This window comes from Cetorhinus maximus, chromosome 28 (genome assembly GCF_964194155.1).
Source record: "Cetorhinus maximus chromosome 28, sCetMax3.hap1.1, whole genome shotgun sequence".
Lineage (NCBI taxonomy): Eukaryota > Metazoa > Chordata > Chondrichthyes > Lamniformes > Cetorhinidae > Cetorhinus > Cetorhinus maximus.
The window spans coordinates 15185512-15203884 of NC_135906.1; the positions used below are offsets into that span (position 1 = coordinate 15185512).

The 18373-nt window shown below is 42.5% G+C and overlaps 1 protein-coding gene across 1 annotated transcript in view; it reads left to right on the forward strand.

Moving 5' to 3' along the window:
- odad3 (outer dynein arm docking complex subunit 3) overlaps nucleotides 1-18373 on the forward strand; it is a 41201-nt gene that overhangs the window by 19791 nt on the left and 3037 nt on the right. Inside the window, exons 7-12 of the mRNA XM_078531231.1 lie at nucleotides 2465-2587; nucleotides 3100-3243; nucleotides 3898-4058; nucleotides 6593-6749; nucleotides 7128-7283; nucleotides 8653-8737. Of these exons, the coding sequence (XP_078387357.1) occupies nucleotides 2465-2587; nucleotides 3100-3243; nucleotides 3898-4058; nucleotides 6593-6749; nucleotides 7128-7283; nucleotides 8653-8737 (826 nt within the window). The remainder of the gene's footprint in view (nucleotides 1-2464; nucleotides 2588-3099; nucleotides 3244-3897; nucleotides 4059-6592; nucleotides 6750-7127; nucleotides 7284-8652; nucleotides 8738-18373) is intronic.

Genomic DNA, 18373 nt, shown 5'->3' on the forward strand with positions numbered 1-18373 from the left:
TCAGGTAAGAAACTTAAAAATTTGAAATAAAAATTAGACTCAGCAATGCCGAGCGGCCTGCAGCTGAAGCCAGACAGGTGAGGAGGGCTTCAAAGCCTGCCTGGAGTACTGGCCCCCTCCTGGTCTCAGGGGAGCCAGACACAACTGGTAAATTCTAGTAGGCCTTTGACATTAGATCTTAATTATGGCTTTTAACAGCTGTTGATTGGCTAACCGTCACTTGTGGTTGGGTAACCCTGCCGCTCTCCACTCCCATCCCAACTCCAGAAAAATGGCCTGGAGGTGGGATGATGCTGGCAAACTGGCATGCCAAACAACAACATCAATTTTTGCACTCACCCACCTCTGTTCCTGCCTCATTGGAGGTTTAAAAATCCTATCCAAGATTCACAGAGGACTGAAAGAGACAAATAGCACTAAAGTTCAGTTCAGAAATAGATGGGACCACAGAGAAGGCAAATATGAGGCAATCTAAAATTAAAATTCTGGAAATATTTGTGGAGAGAGAAACAGAATTAACATTTCAGGTCAGCAACCTTTCATCAGAACTCCTCTAAGTTAGTTTTTGTGATAGGTTTTGAGTAAGTGAAGAGGGAAAGGGTGGGAAGATGAACAAAAGGGAAGTTTTGTGGTAGGATGATGGCAGGCGAGATTAAATGACAAAAGGTTTCAAAGTACTAGGCCAAAAGGAGCGGTAATGGAACAAGAAATGAAAGGTAAAAACAAAAATGTTTAGAGGAGGTGTGAGTGCAAGGAGCCTCAATAGCTAACATCTAAAAGTGGAATAGAAGGGGAAGTAAGCGAGAAACAAAAACCTAACTAGCAAGACAATCTAAACCACAAAGAGGCAGAGATTACAATCTAAAATTGTTGAACTCAGTGTTGAGTCCAGAAGTCTGTAGTTGAAACATGGGTGCAGTTGCTCAAGCATGCATTATGCTTCATTGGAACACTGCAGCAGACAAAGTGGGAAATTAAAATGACCTGCAATGAGGCAACCTAAGATAGGTTTGGAGTTTGTAAATGCACACAGTGTGGTAATTAAGGTTGGTGAGCTGAAGGCATGTCACCACATGGCATTGTGCTATAATGGCAATAACAGTCTGACTCGAAGAAAAGAAGGATCCTGGCTAAAAAGTATTCAGGAAAGATGGGGAAGGAAGAAAAGGGGATGGCACTCTTAATCAAAGGAACTATTATAGCACTGGAGATGGATGAGGTCACAAGAGTCAAGAATAGATACTATTTGGTTAAAATTAAGCACCAAAGTGGAATGGTTATGTCACTGGGTGTATTCTAGAGGCTACCAAACAGTGGCAAGTTGATAGAAGAGCAAATTTGCAAGCAACTTACTGAAAAATGCAAGAACTACAGGGTTTGCTAATAGAGAACTCCCATTATCCTAGCAGTGTAAATGGCACATGGCAGGAGAAATTCCTGAAATGTATACAAGAGAACTTTCTTGATCAGTGTGTTTCAGGTCCAGTGAAGAAGGAAGCAGTGCTAGATCTGGTTCTGGGGAGTGAAATGGAGCAAGTAAAGCATGCTTCAGCTGGAAATCATTTGGGGAACAGTGATCATAACACCAGGTTTAGAATAGTTATGGAAAAAGACAAGGTACAATTGAGTGCAAAACAACTTAACTGGAAGGGAGTTAACTTCAGTGAGTTGAAAAGAGGTTTGACCCAGGTGGATTGGAATCAAAAATTGGTATGCAATTGAACAACTGGAGGTCTTCAAAGAGGAGATGGTTTGGGTACAAAGTAGGTACATTCTGGGAAGAGAGATGGCATCCAAAGCCATAGCTTACTGGATGACTAAAGGACATGGAAGTTAAACTGAAACAAATAAAGGAGGCTTATGACAATTGTAATGTTAATTTTGATGAGGAGAACCATGCTGAACATAGAAAATACAAAGGAGATATAGAAAAATGGAATAAGGGGCAAAGAGACAGTATGACAATAGTGTCTAACATAAACAGGAGATCTTATGACACATGGGTACCATCCCTGCCTCTGAGCCAGAAGCTCTAGATTCAAGTCTCATTCCAGGATTTGATAGCCACAGAAGGTGCATTCGTAACACAGCTGAACAGGTTGATTATTAACCTGCAGATCCTTCCAACACACCTATAGCAGGTGGTAAGAGCGGGAGAGACTTCTGGTTAACGTTCTTGATGTGAAATGACACCCCTCAAGCTATAGCTTCTGGCTTCAGGCTAGCAATCTGTTCCAGGAAAAACAAGCTACAGAAAAAAAAGATGCAAGCATCTGCTTTGTCTGCCTCTTGCAGTCTAGACACGGGAAGTCTTTTGAGTCTAACATAAACAAGAACTTAAAAGTGGACTCTATGGCATCTGTGTAATGACCCTAGAGTCCCAGCATACCACTTCAGCAATTGTGCTGCAGCACCATCTCTGTATTGTAATGGTTAATAGTATTTGTGCAATTTCACTGAGCAGACAGAGCTTCAGCAGTACGAGGAGGTTGTGCATAAGGAACGGCGGGAGCGGGAAAGGATTCTCACAGAGTACAAGAAGCTGGCTGAGGAGAAAAGAACACAAGCAGAACGTGCAGAGAGACGGGTAAGAATCATATAGAAGGGGCCTTTGATTACTGCATATATATTGTATATAATATGTATACATGTGTATATATATATATATATTATATAATGAGAAATGACAATATTTGAATCCAAGCTTTCTGTGATGAACTCCAGCATTTTCAGCTCAGCCAGGACACTGCTTCTTAACTTAAAATCACTGCCAAACTACCCAATAAACCCTGTGCAATCAAGGCAACTTCACTCAGCATGAGCCAGGATCTGTGGGTTTGCGCACCATCACTTTCACTATCCTGGTGCCAGACCATAACAGATGATGTTGTGCTCTACTTCAATCTTGATTTAGTGTGGAGCAAGGACCATCCGGAATCTAAAGATCTCACCCTGAAGAGTACTGACTGTAATTGTAGCTCTATTGAAATAGTTCTGGCCAATCCCTACCTTGCGAAGCATCACCAGTAGTTTGCACCATTGGAGAACTCAACAAATGTCTGTGAGTGATAATAAGCTGTTTTGTGGTGATTTTCCCAGGCAATGAGAGCAGCTGCTCACTCTGATGAACTACACTTTGAGCGACCAGCAACGCAGGAAACTGGGGCTGAGGAAAAAGCCATCACCACGTTTGAGGAATCTTTCTTATGGATCAAAACGGTGACCGGTGTTACTGATGTACAGGTGAGGGGCACTTAGGGAGAGGTGTGCCTCAAGGATTCATGCAGTTTATGGCTCCAATGGAGACACTAAGCCCCAGCCTCTGTGTGAGGGGCCCCACTCTGTGCGTAGGGCTCTAGTTACTTTTTTTAAGGTAGTCAGCAATAGGCCTGGCTGGAATGCTTTGAGATTCCGGTCAGTCAGCTCCTGCATACTGTGAGAAAAATATATGAACATCGACAAAAATTACTTTCTCCTTGTTCGTTGCAGATGTTTAAGTATATGTCTTTGGTTATTGCTGCTTGTTCTATTACTGTTAAATTTGTGTGCTAGTTCAAGTCTAAGGCATTAATGACTATAATATGTTATTGTGCCACTTTCTTGGGTGGAGGGTAAAAGCAATAATTGAGATGAAATAAATATGCTTCTCTGTTTAATTTCTAGATACACTGCAGAATAATTGTAGCCATCTGAGCAAATGAAAATATTCTTGGAAACATGGGAAGCTCGGGCTCTCCCACCACAGTAGTCTGAACCATGGAATCATAGAATAAAGAAACCCAAAAACATTAAGATAGAAACATGTTGCAGTAGAATGTGATGCTGGGTGGTGTTTGTGTGACAGTTTGAATTATGCAGAATAATGAGCTTCAGCCTGTGTCTTGCTCTTGGTTGCAGGATGTAGTGAAACGCTTTGTGATGCAGGGAGAGACCTTGAAGCACTTGGAGGAGCTGGAACTGGAGAATGAGAAACAGATGGTGCAGCTAAGGGAGGAGAAAGAGAGGCTGCAGGCAGAGTATGATCATCTGAAATATTCTGGTGAAACCAAACTCTCCAGGTATGAAGAGTGTATCCCGTGCCCATGTGTGTAGATTACAGTTTTGTTCGCAACACCATATGTCTCATCACTGAGGTAACCCCAAATGACCTCATTCCTTGTACCATATGGTCTATGTAACTGACACATCCTACACAGCTGGATAAAATCCTAGATGTGTGACTCATGTTTAATCCCTTATGCTATACATGACCTCCTAAGTGGGTTCACAACAGGAATCAAGCTAGGCCAATTCAGTTTAGTCATTTTAATCAAACATGTTCAGGATTTGAGAAGACACTAGGTCAGCTGCAGATTTAGAGGAGGTATTGTGAGTAGCATGAGTACTGTAGATATAGGAACAGTGCTGTTGTATTAATTACGAGGGTTTGCTTGCTTCAAGTGTCAACCAGTATCAATTTGGCTTGGTTGGTAGTGCTTACACCTCAGATGCTTAAGCGTATGGATGAATATAGACACCCAGCAGCTCACAATAAATCAATCTATGAAAATAGTAGTATGGATAGATGAAGCCACAATAAAGGCAATAGCATTATGGGTTTGAAAAATAGGTGCAGAAAGCATGATGATGAATTTATATAAGGCAGAGTTATAGCACAGTGTGCAATTTGGAAATCCTATTATAGAAAAGACATTTGAGCCATCAAGGAAAGGGGACGAAGGTTCACCAGGCTGATTTGTGGGATGAAGGTTATCTTATGAGGAAAGGTTGAGCAGGTTAGGCCTATACTCATTGGAGTTTAGAAGAATGAGAGGTGATCTTATTAAAACATATAAAATTCTGAGGGGGCTTAACAGGGTGGATACTGAGAGGATGTTTCCTCTTGTGGAGGAATTTACAACTATGGGCCACAGTTTAAAATAATCGGTCTCCAATTTAAGATGGAGATGAGGAGTTATTTCTTCTTCAGAGGGTCGTTAATCTTTGGAATTCTCTTCCCCAGAAAACAGTGGAGGCTGGGTCATTGAATATATTTAAGGCTGAGTTAGATAGATTTTTGAATGACAGGGGTGTCAAGGGTTATGAGGGGGAGCAGGAAAGTGGAGTTCAGGCCACAATCAGATCAGCCACAATCTTATCGAATAGCAGAGCAAGATCGGTGGCCGAATGACCGACTTGTATTCCTGCATCTTATAATCTTAAGAATATTTGAAATAAATGAAGGTCTATGGAGGAGTGCAGGACAGTGGAATTAGTTAAGGATTGATGCAGGACCATGGGGAAAGAGTGGGGCAGTGGGATTAGTTTGGGATTGATACAGGGCTATGGAGAGAGCTCAGAACAGTATCAGAGGTGCTGTTCTATAGTCATAAACCTCACATCAGGAAAACCTATTAGGTGGCTTCCGTGTCTTTTTGAAGTCTGAGTAAGGGAGCTAACTTTCCCAATTAAAGTCAAACAAGTGTTTAATGGAGGCATCACTGGAGCCTCAAATTGAAGTTTCTTCAGTGAATTTCTACATCGCCAGGTACCCATGGTGTATATCTGATTTTTCATCAGATGTTGGTCCTTCGGAGAAGCATCATATCTTGGAATGGTTGCAACATGCAGCCAGATTTATTATTGGAGCATAGAATGCTTTGCTACAAGTGGTAGTTCAGGGAGAGACCATTGCATCTTTTAAGGGGAAAGTGGATAAATGTTGAAACCAAGGAAGAGAGAGCAGGATATTAAGAATAAGTTTTGCATTGCTGTACAAAAGACTTCACCTGACAACCAACAAAAGCTTCAGGATTGTAATGTGGAGTGCAAATCCTGGTGCCATCGATAGCTCCCCCACTACTAAGTTTAGCTATCGTAGGACCTATGTAAAGTTTGAAGCTGTGCATCAGTCATGCAGTAAATGCTGCATCTTATGCAACAATCCATCTGCAAAGGTTGGTCAAGTGTTACTTTTGTTTATTTTTTATTTCTGTTTGTTGACCATTTGAAATACAGAAATAGCTTTCTTCCTCTTTCCATCTATAACCTTCCTTTCCCTCCATCCTCATTATACTTCTGTATGGAATCTTTGTATTTCCTTCTAGCCTCCCATTCTGATTGTACTTTACTCCCAATCATTTTTGATACTTGTTTATTTCTGTTTGCTTTCAATTACCTTTTCAAAGCTGGACTGAGAATGTAACAGGGGTATGGGATGAATTGAATAACTTTTTCAAAGAACTGACGTAGGCATAATGGGTTGAGTGGCCTCCTGTGTTATATGATTTTCTTTCTTCTTTTCTCTCTGCACCTTTTTCTCTCTATTTCTTTTCCCTTCCTCCAAATTTCTTCCTTGTCTTTTTCTCATTATTTTTCAGTCCTTGTTTTTCACTTACCTTTGTTCTTTTCTTTGCAGTTTTCTACACTAATGCAAAGTCTAGTCTTCCCAGTCCTGTTGCTGTGACATGGAGCCGTGCATTGCATGTAGGCCCCCTATATTGTATTTTAGAATTAGTATTGGATCTAGGTCTGCCATTCATACTGAAATCTCTATTTGTTCATTATTGCTTTAAATCAAATCTTTCTGCTTTTCTTGCGGTTTTTAACATAGTGAGCAGAAATTGTTAATGAAGCTACAAACTCACCTGAACAATGAGCAGAACCGACGAGATAAGATAATGGAGCACCTTGAATACATCAGCCATATCACTATGTCCATTAAAGCAGGCGTGGAACATATCAATGAGAAATTGCAACATGTGCAAATTGTAAGTGATGGCCATATGCAAAAAAAAGTGATCAATTCCAGAGTATTGTGCCAGTGAGTAATCTGATCAGTTCCAGGGTAATATAGGGAATTTTTCCATTGCCAAGTTCCTGAATTTGGATAGGTTTGTTGAGAGTTAGAATGAGATCCTGTTTGCTATTACAGATATCTAATTAGTGTTAAATGTTTTCATGTGGCTGTTTGAATAGTTTACAATGTTTTGGTGGAGAACACATTAGAATAAAGTTTCCACATGATGTAGTTTGTAAAATGTGAATTGTATTCTGCAATCTAATAATGCATCAGTGTTGAAAGGTGCTACATTAATGCAGGGCTCTCGGAACTTGTCACGTAACTAGTTTGTATCTCAATTCTGCAGTCAAAGGACGGCATTCCATCTATAGTACTGAGTCCCGCATCAGACGAGTATGTTTTGGACTTGTTGTCACTAACAGAGGACAAACTCCTTAAACTGTATAGAGGCCTAGAGGGAATCAACATGAAGAATACACTGCGACTGATTGAGGAAGATGAGGTGAGATGATGCATTGTGCAGCTTTTTTTTTCCTCTCACTAATTGATTTTCAGAACATGTGCATCACTTGCAACACCAGTTTGCAGGGAATCCCCCATTACCTGTGGAGGGAGAGTTTAATTATTTGGGTTCTCATAAATACTGAGGATTGTAGTGTTACGGACAGGAGAGGGACAGTTCAAACTGCAGTGATTTCCTCTTGCCACACGTCCGTAAACAGAAGGTGTTTTGAATTAGTTTTTAAAAGAATAGGCGGAAGCACGTTTTCCCAATCCTTGGTTTTTTTGTGATCGAATTTTACTAATAATCCACAGCAAACTCGAGTTAGGATTAACTCGGAAGGTTAATTTATTTTACACATTCAACGCGGGGAAAAGGAGTGTCCGCAGTGTCCCACTCCACACATACACCCAGTAAAGGGGGGATAGAGGAAAGAAGTTTTACAGTGCAAGGACCACAGAAAATGAATATTAATTCACTTATGTTCCAGAGTCCAAAGTCAGAGGCCAGAGGGTGTTTCCTTCAGGGTGAGGTTCTGTTCTGATATGTTCCTGGCTGGTTAAGCGATATAAAAATCCTTAAAACAAATAATGCTGCTGCATGTTGGGCTTTTCTGTGTTTAGACCACTTGGCAGGCATTGGCTACAGACTTTTAGAATCAAGCAGGCTTTTTGGAGTTGAGACTGCTTACCCAGCCTGGCTGCTGGAGTTCTGTCCATTTGATGTTAAAAAAGCAGTCTGGCTATGAAGACCAGAGATGTAATATTAAACTGCCCAAAAGGCCAGAGGTTTGGGTCATGTGACCTTCGTTCTCCACAATGACTTCAAAAGGGATGTTTATCCAGCATCTGGCATTGGCTTTGGTTTCAGGACTGATGGTGTCTCAGTCATTATTTGTTGAAAAGGGTGCCATCTTCGTTGAGGTTCTGGCATTTGGGAAGCCATTGTCTCAGCAGACCCACTGACTCCACTTGCAAGGTTGGCTTATCAAATGCAAACGACGTCCCCGTAGTTCCATTTGAAATTGGTCTGAACAGTCCCGGGTGTGATGTGAGTTTGTTAGTAGCTCTCTCAGCATAACGAGGTGAGACATTCCAGAAACTGAGAAAAGAGTTCTTGAAATTCCTGGGAATAGCTTCCAGACAGAGAGCCAATCCCGTGATCAAGTGACTTGTAACAGCCATCTTAATGTTCTTTGTTCAGCAAAAAAGACCAGTTTCAAAAATAAATAGCAATAAGGATAACATTTTTAAATATATGGTCGAGGGGTTCTTTCCATGTTGTAGGGACCCAACAGTTTGTATATGTTCCAACTTCCCATTCTCCTATGGTGATACACATATTAACTATTTTTTTGTTTGTGTTCCAGTTCCACGCCAGCGTGGAAGGCAAACTTCCATCTTACAACATGAGAGTGAAGCTTCCCACAGCCCAAAAGCTCGATATGTATGATGGTGAGGAATTGAATTTCATTCCCCTTCATCACAACAGTTAGCACCACATTGCACTGTTAGCTTTATAAAGCTGCGGCTCTAGTTACCATCTGTTGTTTCTATAACCAATTTTGTTCTTAATGTAACAGTCCATAATTAATGACAGTATAGCAGGAAACAAACTTAGAAAATGAAACTACCTGGGGCTCTGATTGTCATGGCAGAGTGCATCATCATGTTGGAAATGGATATTGCTGGCAATGTCTGGTCCTGCCTCCTGATTCATGTCAGTTGCTTGCTGAAGAAGGGTCATGGCAAAACTTGGAGTAAATTCGTCACAGAATCATAATGGCACAGAAGGAGGCCATTCAGCCCATCATGTCTCCACCGGTTCTCCAAATAAACATTATGACCTAGTGCCATTGCCCTACCTTTTCCCCGTACCCTCGCACATTGTTTCTATTCAAATAATCATCTAGTGCCCTCGTGAATGCTTCAGTTGTGTCTGCCTCCACCACACTTCCAGGCAGTGCGTTCCAGACCCGAATCACTCGCTGTGTGAAAAAGTTTTTTCTCACGTCATACTTGCTTCTTTTGCGAATCACTTTAAATCTGTGCCCTCTCATTCTTGATCCTTTTTCGAGTGGTATCAGCTTCTCCTTTTGTACTCTGTCCAACTCTCATGATTTTGGACATCTTTATCAAATCTCCTCTCAGCCTTTTTCTCTCCAAGGAGAACAGTATCCTCATAGCTGAAGGTTCTCATCCCTGGAACCATTCTTGTAAATCTCTTCTGCACTCCCCCCAAAGTGTTCACATCCTTTCAATAATATAGTGCCCAGAACTGTACACAGTATTCCAGCTGAGGTCAATGAGTATCTTATATAAATTCAGCATAGTCTCCCTGCTCTTTTACTCTATGCGTCTATTAAAAAAGCCCAGGATACTATATGCTTTACTAACTGCTCTCTCCACCTGTCCTGCCACCTTCAATGATCTATGCACATATACACCCAAGTCTTTCTGCTCCTGCACCCCCTCCAAAATTTCACCCCTTATTTTATATTGTCTGTCCGTGTCCTTCCTACCAAAATGCATCACCTCACACTTCTCCGCATTGAACTTCATCTGCCACCTATCTGCCCACTCCACCAACTTGTCTATGTCTTCTTGAAGTTCCACACCATCCTCCTCGCAGTTCACAACACTCCCAAGCTTCATATCATTCGCAAACTTCGAAATTGTCCCCTGCACACCAAAATCTAGATCATTAATATATATCAGGAACAGCAAGGGTCCCAATACCTGGGGAACTCCACTATAAACCTTCCTCCAGCCTAAAAAATATCCATTGACCATTACTCTCTGCTTCCTACTTTTCAGCCAATTTTGTATCTACGTTGCTACTGTCCCTTTTATTCCATGAACAATAATTTTTCTCTCAAGTCAGTTGTGTGGTACTGTGTCAAATGCCTTTTCAAGGTCCACATACACCACATCAACAGCGTTACCCTCATCGACCTTTTCTGTTACTTCTTCAAAAAACTCCAGCAAGTTAGTTAAACACAATTTCCCCTTTAGAAATTCATGCAAGCTCTTCCTTATCAACCCATATTTTTCCATGTTACTATTAATTCTATCCTGAACAATTGTTCCTAGAATCTTACCCACCACTGAAGTTAAACTGACTGGTCTGTAATTGCTGGGCTTATCCTTACAACCTTTTTTGAACAAGGGCATAATGTTTGCAATTCTCCTGTCCTCTGGCACCACCCCTGAGTCTAGGGAAGACTGAAAGATTATGGCCAGTGTCCCTGCAATTTCTACTCTCACCTCCTTCAATATCCTTGAATGCATCTCATCTGGTCCCTGTGCCTTGTCAACTTTAAGTACTGACAGTCTACTCAACACTTCCTCCTTATTTTGAACCCTTCTAGTGACAGAGTTTCCTCTTCTGTCACCATGGCCTGGGTAACATCTACCTCCTTAAGATGGATGCAAAGTATTCATTTAATACCTCAGCCATGGCCCTTTTGTCCATGTGTAAATTCCCTTTTAGGTCCCTAATCTGCCCTACTCCTTTTACCACCCTTTTACTATTTATATGCCTATAGAGGACTTTGGGATTCCCCTTTATGTTGACTGCCAGCCTTTTCTCACAATCCCTCTTCGCTTCTTTAATATGCTTTTTCACCTCCCCTCTGGACCTTCTGTATTCCTCTTGGTTCTCAACTGTATTTTCTTTTCTGAAGGTAGCCCATTGTTCAGCTACAGTTTTTCCTGCCAATCTTCCATTCCAGTCTATCTGGCCCAGCTCCATTCTTGCCCCTTTGAAGTCGGCTCTTGTCCAGTTAATTATTTTTACTCTGGATTGCCTATCGTCCTTTTCTATAATCATCCTAAAACGTACAATATAGTGATCACCGTCTCCTAAATGCTCCCCCACCTTCTGTCTCCTTTACAACTGTACGATGTGAGCAGTGGACCAACATTTTACTGCAACAGTGCCTCCCATTTCTTAACCTTGGAACTGCTGGTACATAATTCTGCAACATCTGAGATTTAAGACTGAAGTTTTGCATAGAGGGCAGGACACGCAAGTCAGGACTGTTTCAGCATCATGAACACCCCTCCCCCTGCCCACTGGTGGTAAGGGGAACTAAAATGATACAGGATATTAGTTATAGAGATGGGCTCACCCTCCAATTAGAGGCCATGGGGGTGGGAATGGAGATGGGACTATTCAAATGAAGGCCGGATTTTAAACTGATCATTATTAAGACTGCTGTTTAATTCAACCTGCCATCGCTAAGATGTCCCAGGAGAGCCTGTTGTTAGAATCATTGTTTCACTGATACAGACCTGAGGCTATGTTGGAGGCTGTGAGGGAGAGCGGGGAGGTCCTCTTCCTTGGGGGTTGGCCAATACACAGCCAAAATTGGCCTGGGAGAACATTGCTATGTTTGTGAGCAACAGAAGGGTCATCCGGAGGCCCTGGAACCAGTGCCGGAAATGAGTCAATGACCTCGTACACTCTGACAAGATGATTGCCATATCCAACCCTGAGGACAGGTTCCTGGCTATGCACCCAACAGCAGAAGCAGCTGCTGAGGATTCCCAGGGTGCATGTTGCCTCTGAAAATGGGAGAAGTATGTGCTAGGGGGACTGAAGGAACCCTCAGGTTGACATACATCCATAGTGCTACTGAGGACCTGTCACCACTGACACATGCAGCTGTTAATGAATAGGAACAGATGATATTGGCCATACAGGACAGCAGTGCCTTATCTTGCTGCCTTTTGTCTTTGCAGGAGAAATGGGCTCACAATGCCTAGGATAGGGCCCAAATGGGAGGAGGTGCCCCCTATTTTCAGGCAATAACGCTCATGGAGAATCAATGGAAATAGCTAGGATTGTGGGCCAGGAGAGAGTCTCCCCTGGAAAAATGGGCACCATGGAGATGGTGATTACAGACAGCAGTGTGCTCAATAAGGGAGTGTATTGCACTCCACTATGTCCTACAGCATGCTGAACACTGATTTGCATTGGGAAGCCTCAGCACTGCAAAGGCTTCTTCACTCCAAGGCTAGCTCTGATCTTTTCGTGTGTCTCCCACAGGTGCAAACATCCATCCTTGGAGACCCTCTCTCTCCCAAGCAGTGGCCTAAGAGTAGCATCAAGAAACCGAAGATGCATTGTCACACCTCACAAGTGCACCGTCCATCAGTGCAGATGCTCTCACCTTGGTGGGTTCTCCTTCACGATCAGAGTCCTCAATGGGTGAGGAGCATGGCACTTAGTGGGCAGAAGGACATGCCTAAGACATGAGGAACTGTCCCACAAGTTAAAATTCCCTGATGACATGGGCAGAGGATGGAGGAGTCCATCCTCCTTTTGTGCGCCACCAAGGCTCAGGGCTATCAGCACATGGGCTCTTCCATTGAGAGAGTGGCCAATTTCATGGAGAGCCATGAGTGTGGCAGCACTCGGAGTGGATACAGGAGCAGTGCAACGAAGTGCAGAATGCATGCCACATTCTGTAGCACTAACCTGTTAGTAGCGCTGGTGATACAGAAATGTTTGGAGAGAATGCAAGTTGTGCCCCAGCTGTTCATAAGATCATAAGTAATAGGAGCAGGAATAGGCCATTTGGCCCTTCGAGCCTGCTCCGCCATTCAATAAGATCATGGCTGATCTGATTGTGGCATTAACTCCACTTTCCTGCCTATCCTAACCCTAACCCTAATCCTTAACTTCCTTGTCAATCAAAACACTTACAAACTCAGCAACCCTTCAGGCATCTGGTGTGACCACCAGGAATTGAGGATGTCATAGAGGAGGATGAAGGTGCCAATCCTTGGCCCCTCTGACAACAGGAGCCTCTGTGCTGTAAGGCCAAGTGACAGAGACTGTTTCTGCAATGATTCACTTTCACAATGAGGACAATTGCCACATGCATCTCAGCCACAAGCAGGGACAAGTGAGCAGCCTGCCTCCAACTCCGCCAAGGCCTCGAGGGAAGCACCGCTTTGGAGTAGACGAGCCTAGAGGCCACTGCATCCCATGGAGCACTGAGTGGGTCACTGCGGTGTCATCTTACTGCCCCTGTGCACTATTTCCCTTTCTTAGCACTCTATAAATTAATGATACTTTAAGCCACACAATTGAAGCTCCTTTTATTGCTGGCATGAGAAGAAAAGCGGTCTGAGATGGTGAAGGAGATTAACAGTTCCTTAACAGTGAGGGTAAGGCCTCTGGGCAGATGTGCATCCTTCACTGGCAGTAAGAGTTTAAATGTTTCAGGCTGCGTCTGGAATATGTGTGAGCACAGGTACCTCAGACTGATTTGCCTACCATGCCCTTCATCCTGTGTCAGAGGGACTCAGTTGAAACTTTCCTGAATCAGATGATCCCTGATATTAATAGCATCTTGACCAGACCTTCATGCCTGACCACCACCGCCTCAGCCGAGGATTTCTCTGTTCTGCATCTTGCTCCTCCTCCTGCTCTGTCAATTCCTGTTCCCTCGCTTCCTCAATGAGCTACCTGGTTCCAGAGCATGAATATGGAGGAAGCACTTGTTGTGGGTGCAGACCAGCTGAGGGAATCAAAATGCTTCCTGTTGATAATCTGACTGGCCAGTCACTGGGTGTATTGATAGGCAATGTGTGCAATCAATAATGCCCTGCACCTAGGGGAATCCAGGGATGGCAGTGAAATCCAATGCCTCATTTGTCATGATTTGAACGTATTCTCCAGCTCTGGCATATAGGGCATCAGAGACCTGAGGGATGCAGTGGTGTGCAGCTGTTTGTGAGATGCCACTAAAGTTCACAGATGATCCTTGAAAGGAGCCAGAAGTGAAGATGTTCAAGGTCATGTGACTTTGCCAGTTACTGGCAGGGGCTGGAGAGCAGGACTGTGAAGAGGGAGGTCTTCTGCGTGGGGGGCAGATCTGGCCCTGACCATCTGCCTGGAAAGTCGCACTCTCCTGCGGCACTGGGTCTCTGTAATATCCAAGTAGTTATTTCTTCGGCAATAGATCTTACGCAGAGGGATTGGCCTCTATGTCTCTCTTGCCCCTCGTTTCTCTAATCAACAAATTGGGCCTAAGATCTGTGCTCCCATTGTCAGCTGTTGCCACCTTTGTGGTCAGCTGTTGCCATGATATGCTGCATTGCCACTCTCCCTGGCACCTGCCCAGTGCCAATTGCATCTGTTTATCAACAACTGAGTCACAAGGACACAAGGAACAGTAGATCATATGGCCTTTCGAGCCTGATCCACCATTCAATATGATCATGGCTGAATTTGGGTTTCAGCTCCATTTTCCCACTAGCTCCCCATAACCCTTGTTCCTGAGAGTCCAAAAAAATCTGTTGAAATGTATTCAACGATGGAGCATCCACAACCCTCTGGAGGAGAGAATGCCAAAGATTCACAACCCTTTGAGTGAAGTGATTTCTTCTCATCCCAGTCCTAAATGATCGGCCCCTTATCCTGAGACTATGTCCCTGTGTTTTAGATCCCCGATCAGTGGAAACAATGTGTCAGCGTCCACCCTATCAAACCCTTCAAAATCTTATGCTTCAATGAGATCGCCTCTCATTTCTAAACTTCAGAGAATATAGTCCCAATTTACTCAGCTTTTCATCATAGGACAACCCTCTAACTAGATCTAACCAATCTAGTGAACCTTCGCTTTACCGCCTCCAACACAAGATTATCCTTACTGAAATATGGAGGCCAAAACTGCACTATTCCAGGTGTGATCTCACCAAAGCCCAGTACAATTGTAGCAAGATTTCTTTATTCCTGTACTCCAATTCCTTGCATTAAAGGCCAATGTGCCATTTGCGTTCTGTTATGACACAGCAGTTGGTAAAGACTGAGTTGTTTATATCCCAGAGGGAAACTTGAACAACTGTCATAACCTATATTTTCAATTGGTGTTTGAGATGCAGCTCTGAATTCAGGAAGAAGAGTACCAAGCCTCGAAAGATTTTTATATAAAACTAAATTAAACATTTATTAATTTAACAACAAATTAGCCACATACACATGTCTACAAATTACTACCATAATAACTTTTTAAAAATCCCCAAATTAATCACTCCCAGGTAATTCTTCACCAAGGCATAGACTTTAAATAGACACCAGGCAAAGCACGTTTGACCTTACAAATTCAAAATGAGGTTCCTTGCGATTTGGTTCCTTTTCAGATACAGTTGTAGGCTACAGGCTGGTTAGATCTTAAATGCCTCTGACTTATGCACACAAACTCCTTTCTGTTTAGACCTCGCTTTTCCTTTGAATGTACATTTTCCATTGTATCCTAGGCTTTTAACATCATATCTTCTAACAATAACATTTTCATCCCACTCACTTGATTAGTAATATAAACATATTGCTTGGCATTTCCCAGTTAGGTGCAAGATTTTACTCCTACTCTTGAATGCTTTATTCAAAAAATGCAAATTTACACTTTACCTTTTAACTTCCTTACGTTTATCTAATTAACATCTCAAAGCTGTTATACATCAAAGCACCCCGACTGGCTGGCTTTAATCCAATCAAGCCACACACATGGACGGACACACAGACACACACCCTACTACAATTCCAATTTTTAAATGATTTCCAATAACATTATAGACATTAATATCTCTTCATGACACTTCCTAATTGCTTGCTGTAACCTACATGCTAACTTTCTGCATTCCTTGCACGAGCACACCCAAGTCTTTCTGTACAACGACATTTACAAGTTTCACACCTTTTAAAAAATATTCTGCTTTTCTATTCTTATGACCAAAGTGAATAGGTTCACACTTATCCACATTATACTCCACCTGCAACCTTGTTGCCTGCTCACTTAACCTGTCTATATCTCTTTGCAGCCTCTGTGTCCTCTTTACAGCTTACATTTCCACGTAGCTTTGTATTGTCAGCAAACTTAGATACATTACTTTCTGTCTCTTTATCTAAGTCACTAATATAGATTGTAAATAGTTGAGTCCCTGATCCTTGCAGTACTCCATAAGTCACAGCTACCAACTTGAAAATACCCTGCTTACACCCACTCTTTTCCTCCTGTCTATTAACCAATCCTCTATCAACACTAATATATTACTCAAGAGAAGATCACACCTTATACTTAACGGGCAAATTTTTGCCCACTCAATTAAACTATCTATGTCCCTTTGCAGACTCCTGATGTCTTTTTCACAACTTTTCCTACCTATCTTTGGGTCATCAGCAAATTTAGCAACCACACATTCAGTTCCTTCATCCAAGTCAAATTGTAAATAGTTGAGGCCCCAGCATGGATTCCTGTGGCACTCCACTCAACATACCTTGCCAATCCGAAAATAACGCATTTATGCCTACTCTCCGTTTCCTTTTAACTAACCAATCCATGTTAATATGTTACCCCCTGTTCGAGCTCTTTCTTTTTTTGCATAGTAACCTTTGATGTGGCACCTTGTCAAATGCCTTCTGGAAATCTAAATACAGCACATCCACAGGTTCCATGTTGCTTGTTACTTTCTCAAAGAACTCCAATAAATCTGTTAAACATGGTTTCCCTTTCACAAAACCATGTTGACTCTGTCTGATTGCATTGAGATTTTCTAAGTGCCCTCTATAGCCCTCTTAATAATAGATTGCAACAATTTCCCTATGACAGATGTTAAGCTAACTGACCTGTAGCTTCCTGCTTTCTAGCAGTCAATAGCGGTCTCCCTGTTGAGAAGCAGTTTCTGTTTCAAGGTGTTTCTCATGATGTTCAAGATGGTTCTCCACACAAAATGGCTGTTTGCAGCCTGTCTTTATACAGTTCAAAAAGCATAGAAATGGCTGCTATGTTCATTTTCAAGGAGTTGTTGTTTCACCAGGCACGCAAGTTAATTATATTAATGTCCTTTGAAGTCACTTCCTGCTTAATTCCTGTTCCCTCAGAGGTTTTTCACACCTTTTTGAACTTAATGTACACAGCTGGAGGGGTCTCTTGCATTTTAGACTCCTTGTACCCAGCTCTAGTGATATGAGTCTGACAAGGTTTGAATAAACACTGGAAGATGCCGTCTTGTCTGTCCATACTTCCATTTTGGAAAAGGCTTTTAAACTCGATGTAAAGGTTTGAGGACAGAAATGTATCTTTAAAACAGTTGTCCTTAAAATTTGTAATATCATAATTACACATTTGTGACAGTTTCCCATTGTTTATTAATCACGATTCCTTTTAGTCTACAATCAACTGTAGTCAGTTCTCCCCTCACACCTGTGGAATTGGCTTTGTTTAAGTTTAAGATTCTTATAGTCGTTTGGTAGTACAGAATTTGAGTATTGTTGAAAAAGAGACATGTCTAAGCTTTTCATCTTGCAAGAATACCAATATAAGGGGAAAACAACAATAATACCAAATGTGAAGAGAGTGCTTTTTAAAAATTATTCACGGGATGTGGGCTTCGCTGGCTGGGCCAGCGTTTATTGTCCATCTCTAATTGCCCTTGAGAAGGTGGTGGTGAGCTGCCTTCTTGAACCGCTGCAGTCCATGTGCCGTAGGTACACCCACAGTGCTGTTAGGAAGGGAGTTTCAGGATTTTGATCCAGCAACAGTGAAGGAACGGCGATATATTTCCAAGTCAGGATGGTGAATGACTTGGGAGCGTAACTTCCAGGTGGTGGTATTCCCATCTATCTGCTGCCCTTGTCCTTCTAGATGGTAGTGGTTGTGGGTTTGGAAGGTGCTGTCGAAGAAGCCTTGGTGTATTCCTGCAATGCATCTTGTAGATGATACACAATGCTGCTACTGTGTGTCGGTGGTGCAGGGAGTGAATGTTTGTGGATGGGGTGCCAATTAAGCGGGCTGCTTAGTATTGGATGATGTCAAGCTTCTTGAGTGTTGTGGGAGCTGCACTCATCCAGGCAAGTGGGGAATATTCCATCACACTCCTGACTTGTGTCTTGTAGATGGTGGACAGGCCTTGGGGAATCAGGAGGTGAGTTAGTCATCTCAGGATTCCTAGCCTCTGACCTGCTCTTGTAGCCATAGTATTTATATGGCTAGTCCAGTTCAGTTTCTCGTAAATGGTAACCCCCAGGGTGTTGATACTGGGGAATTCAGTGATGGTAATGCCCTTGAACATCAGGGG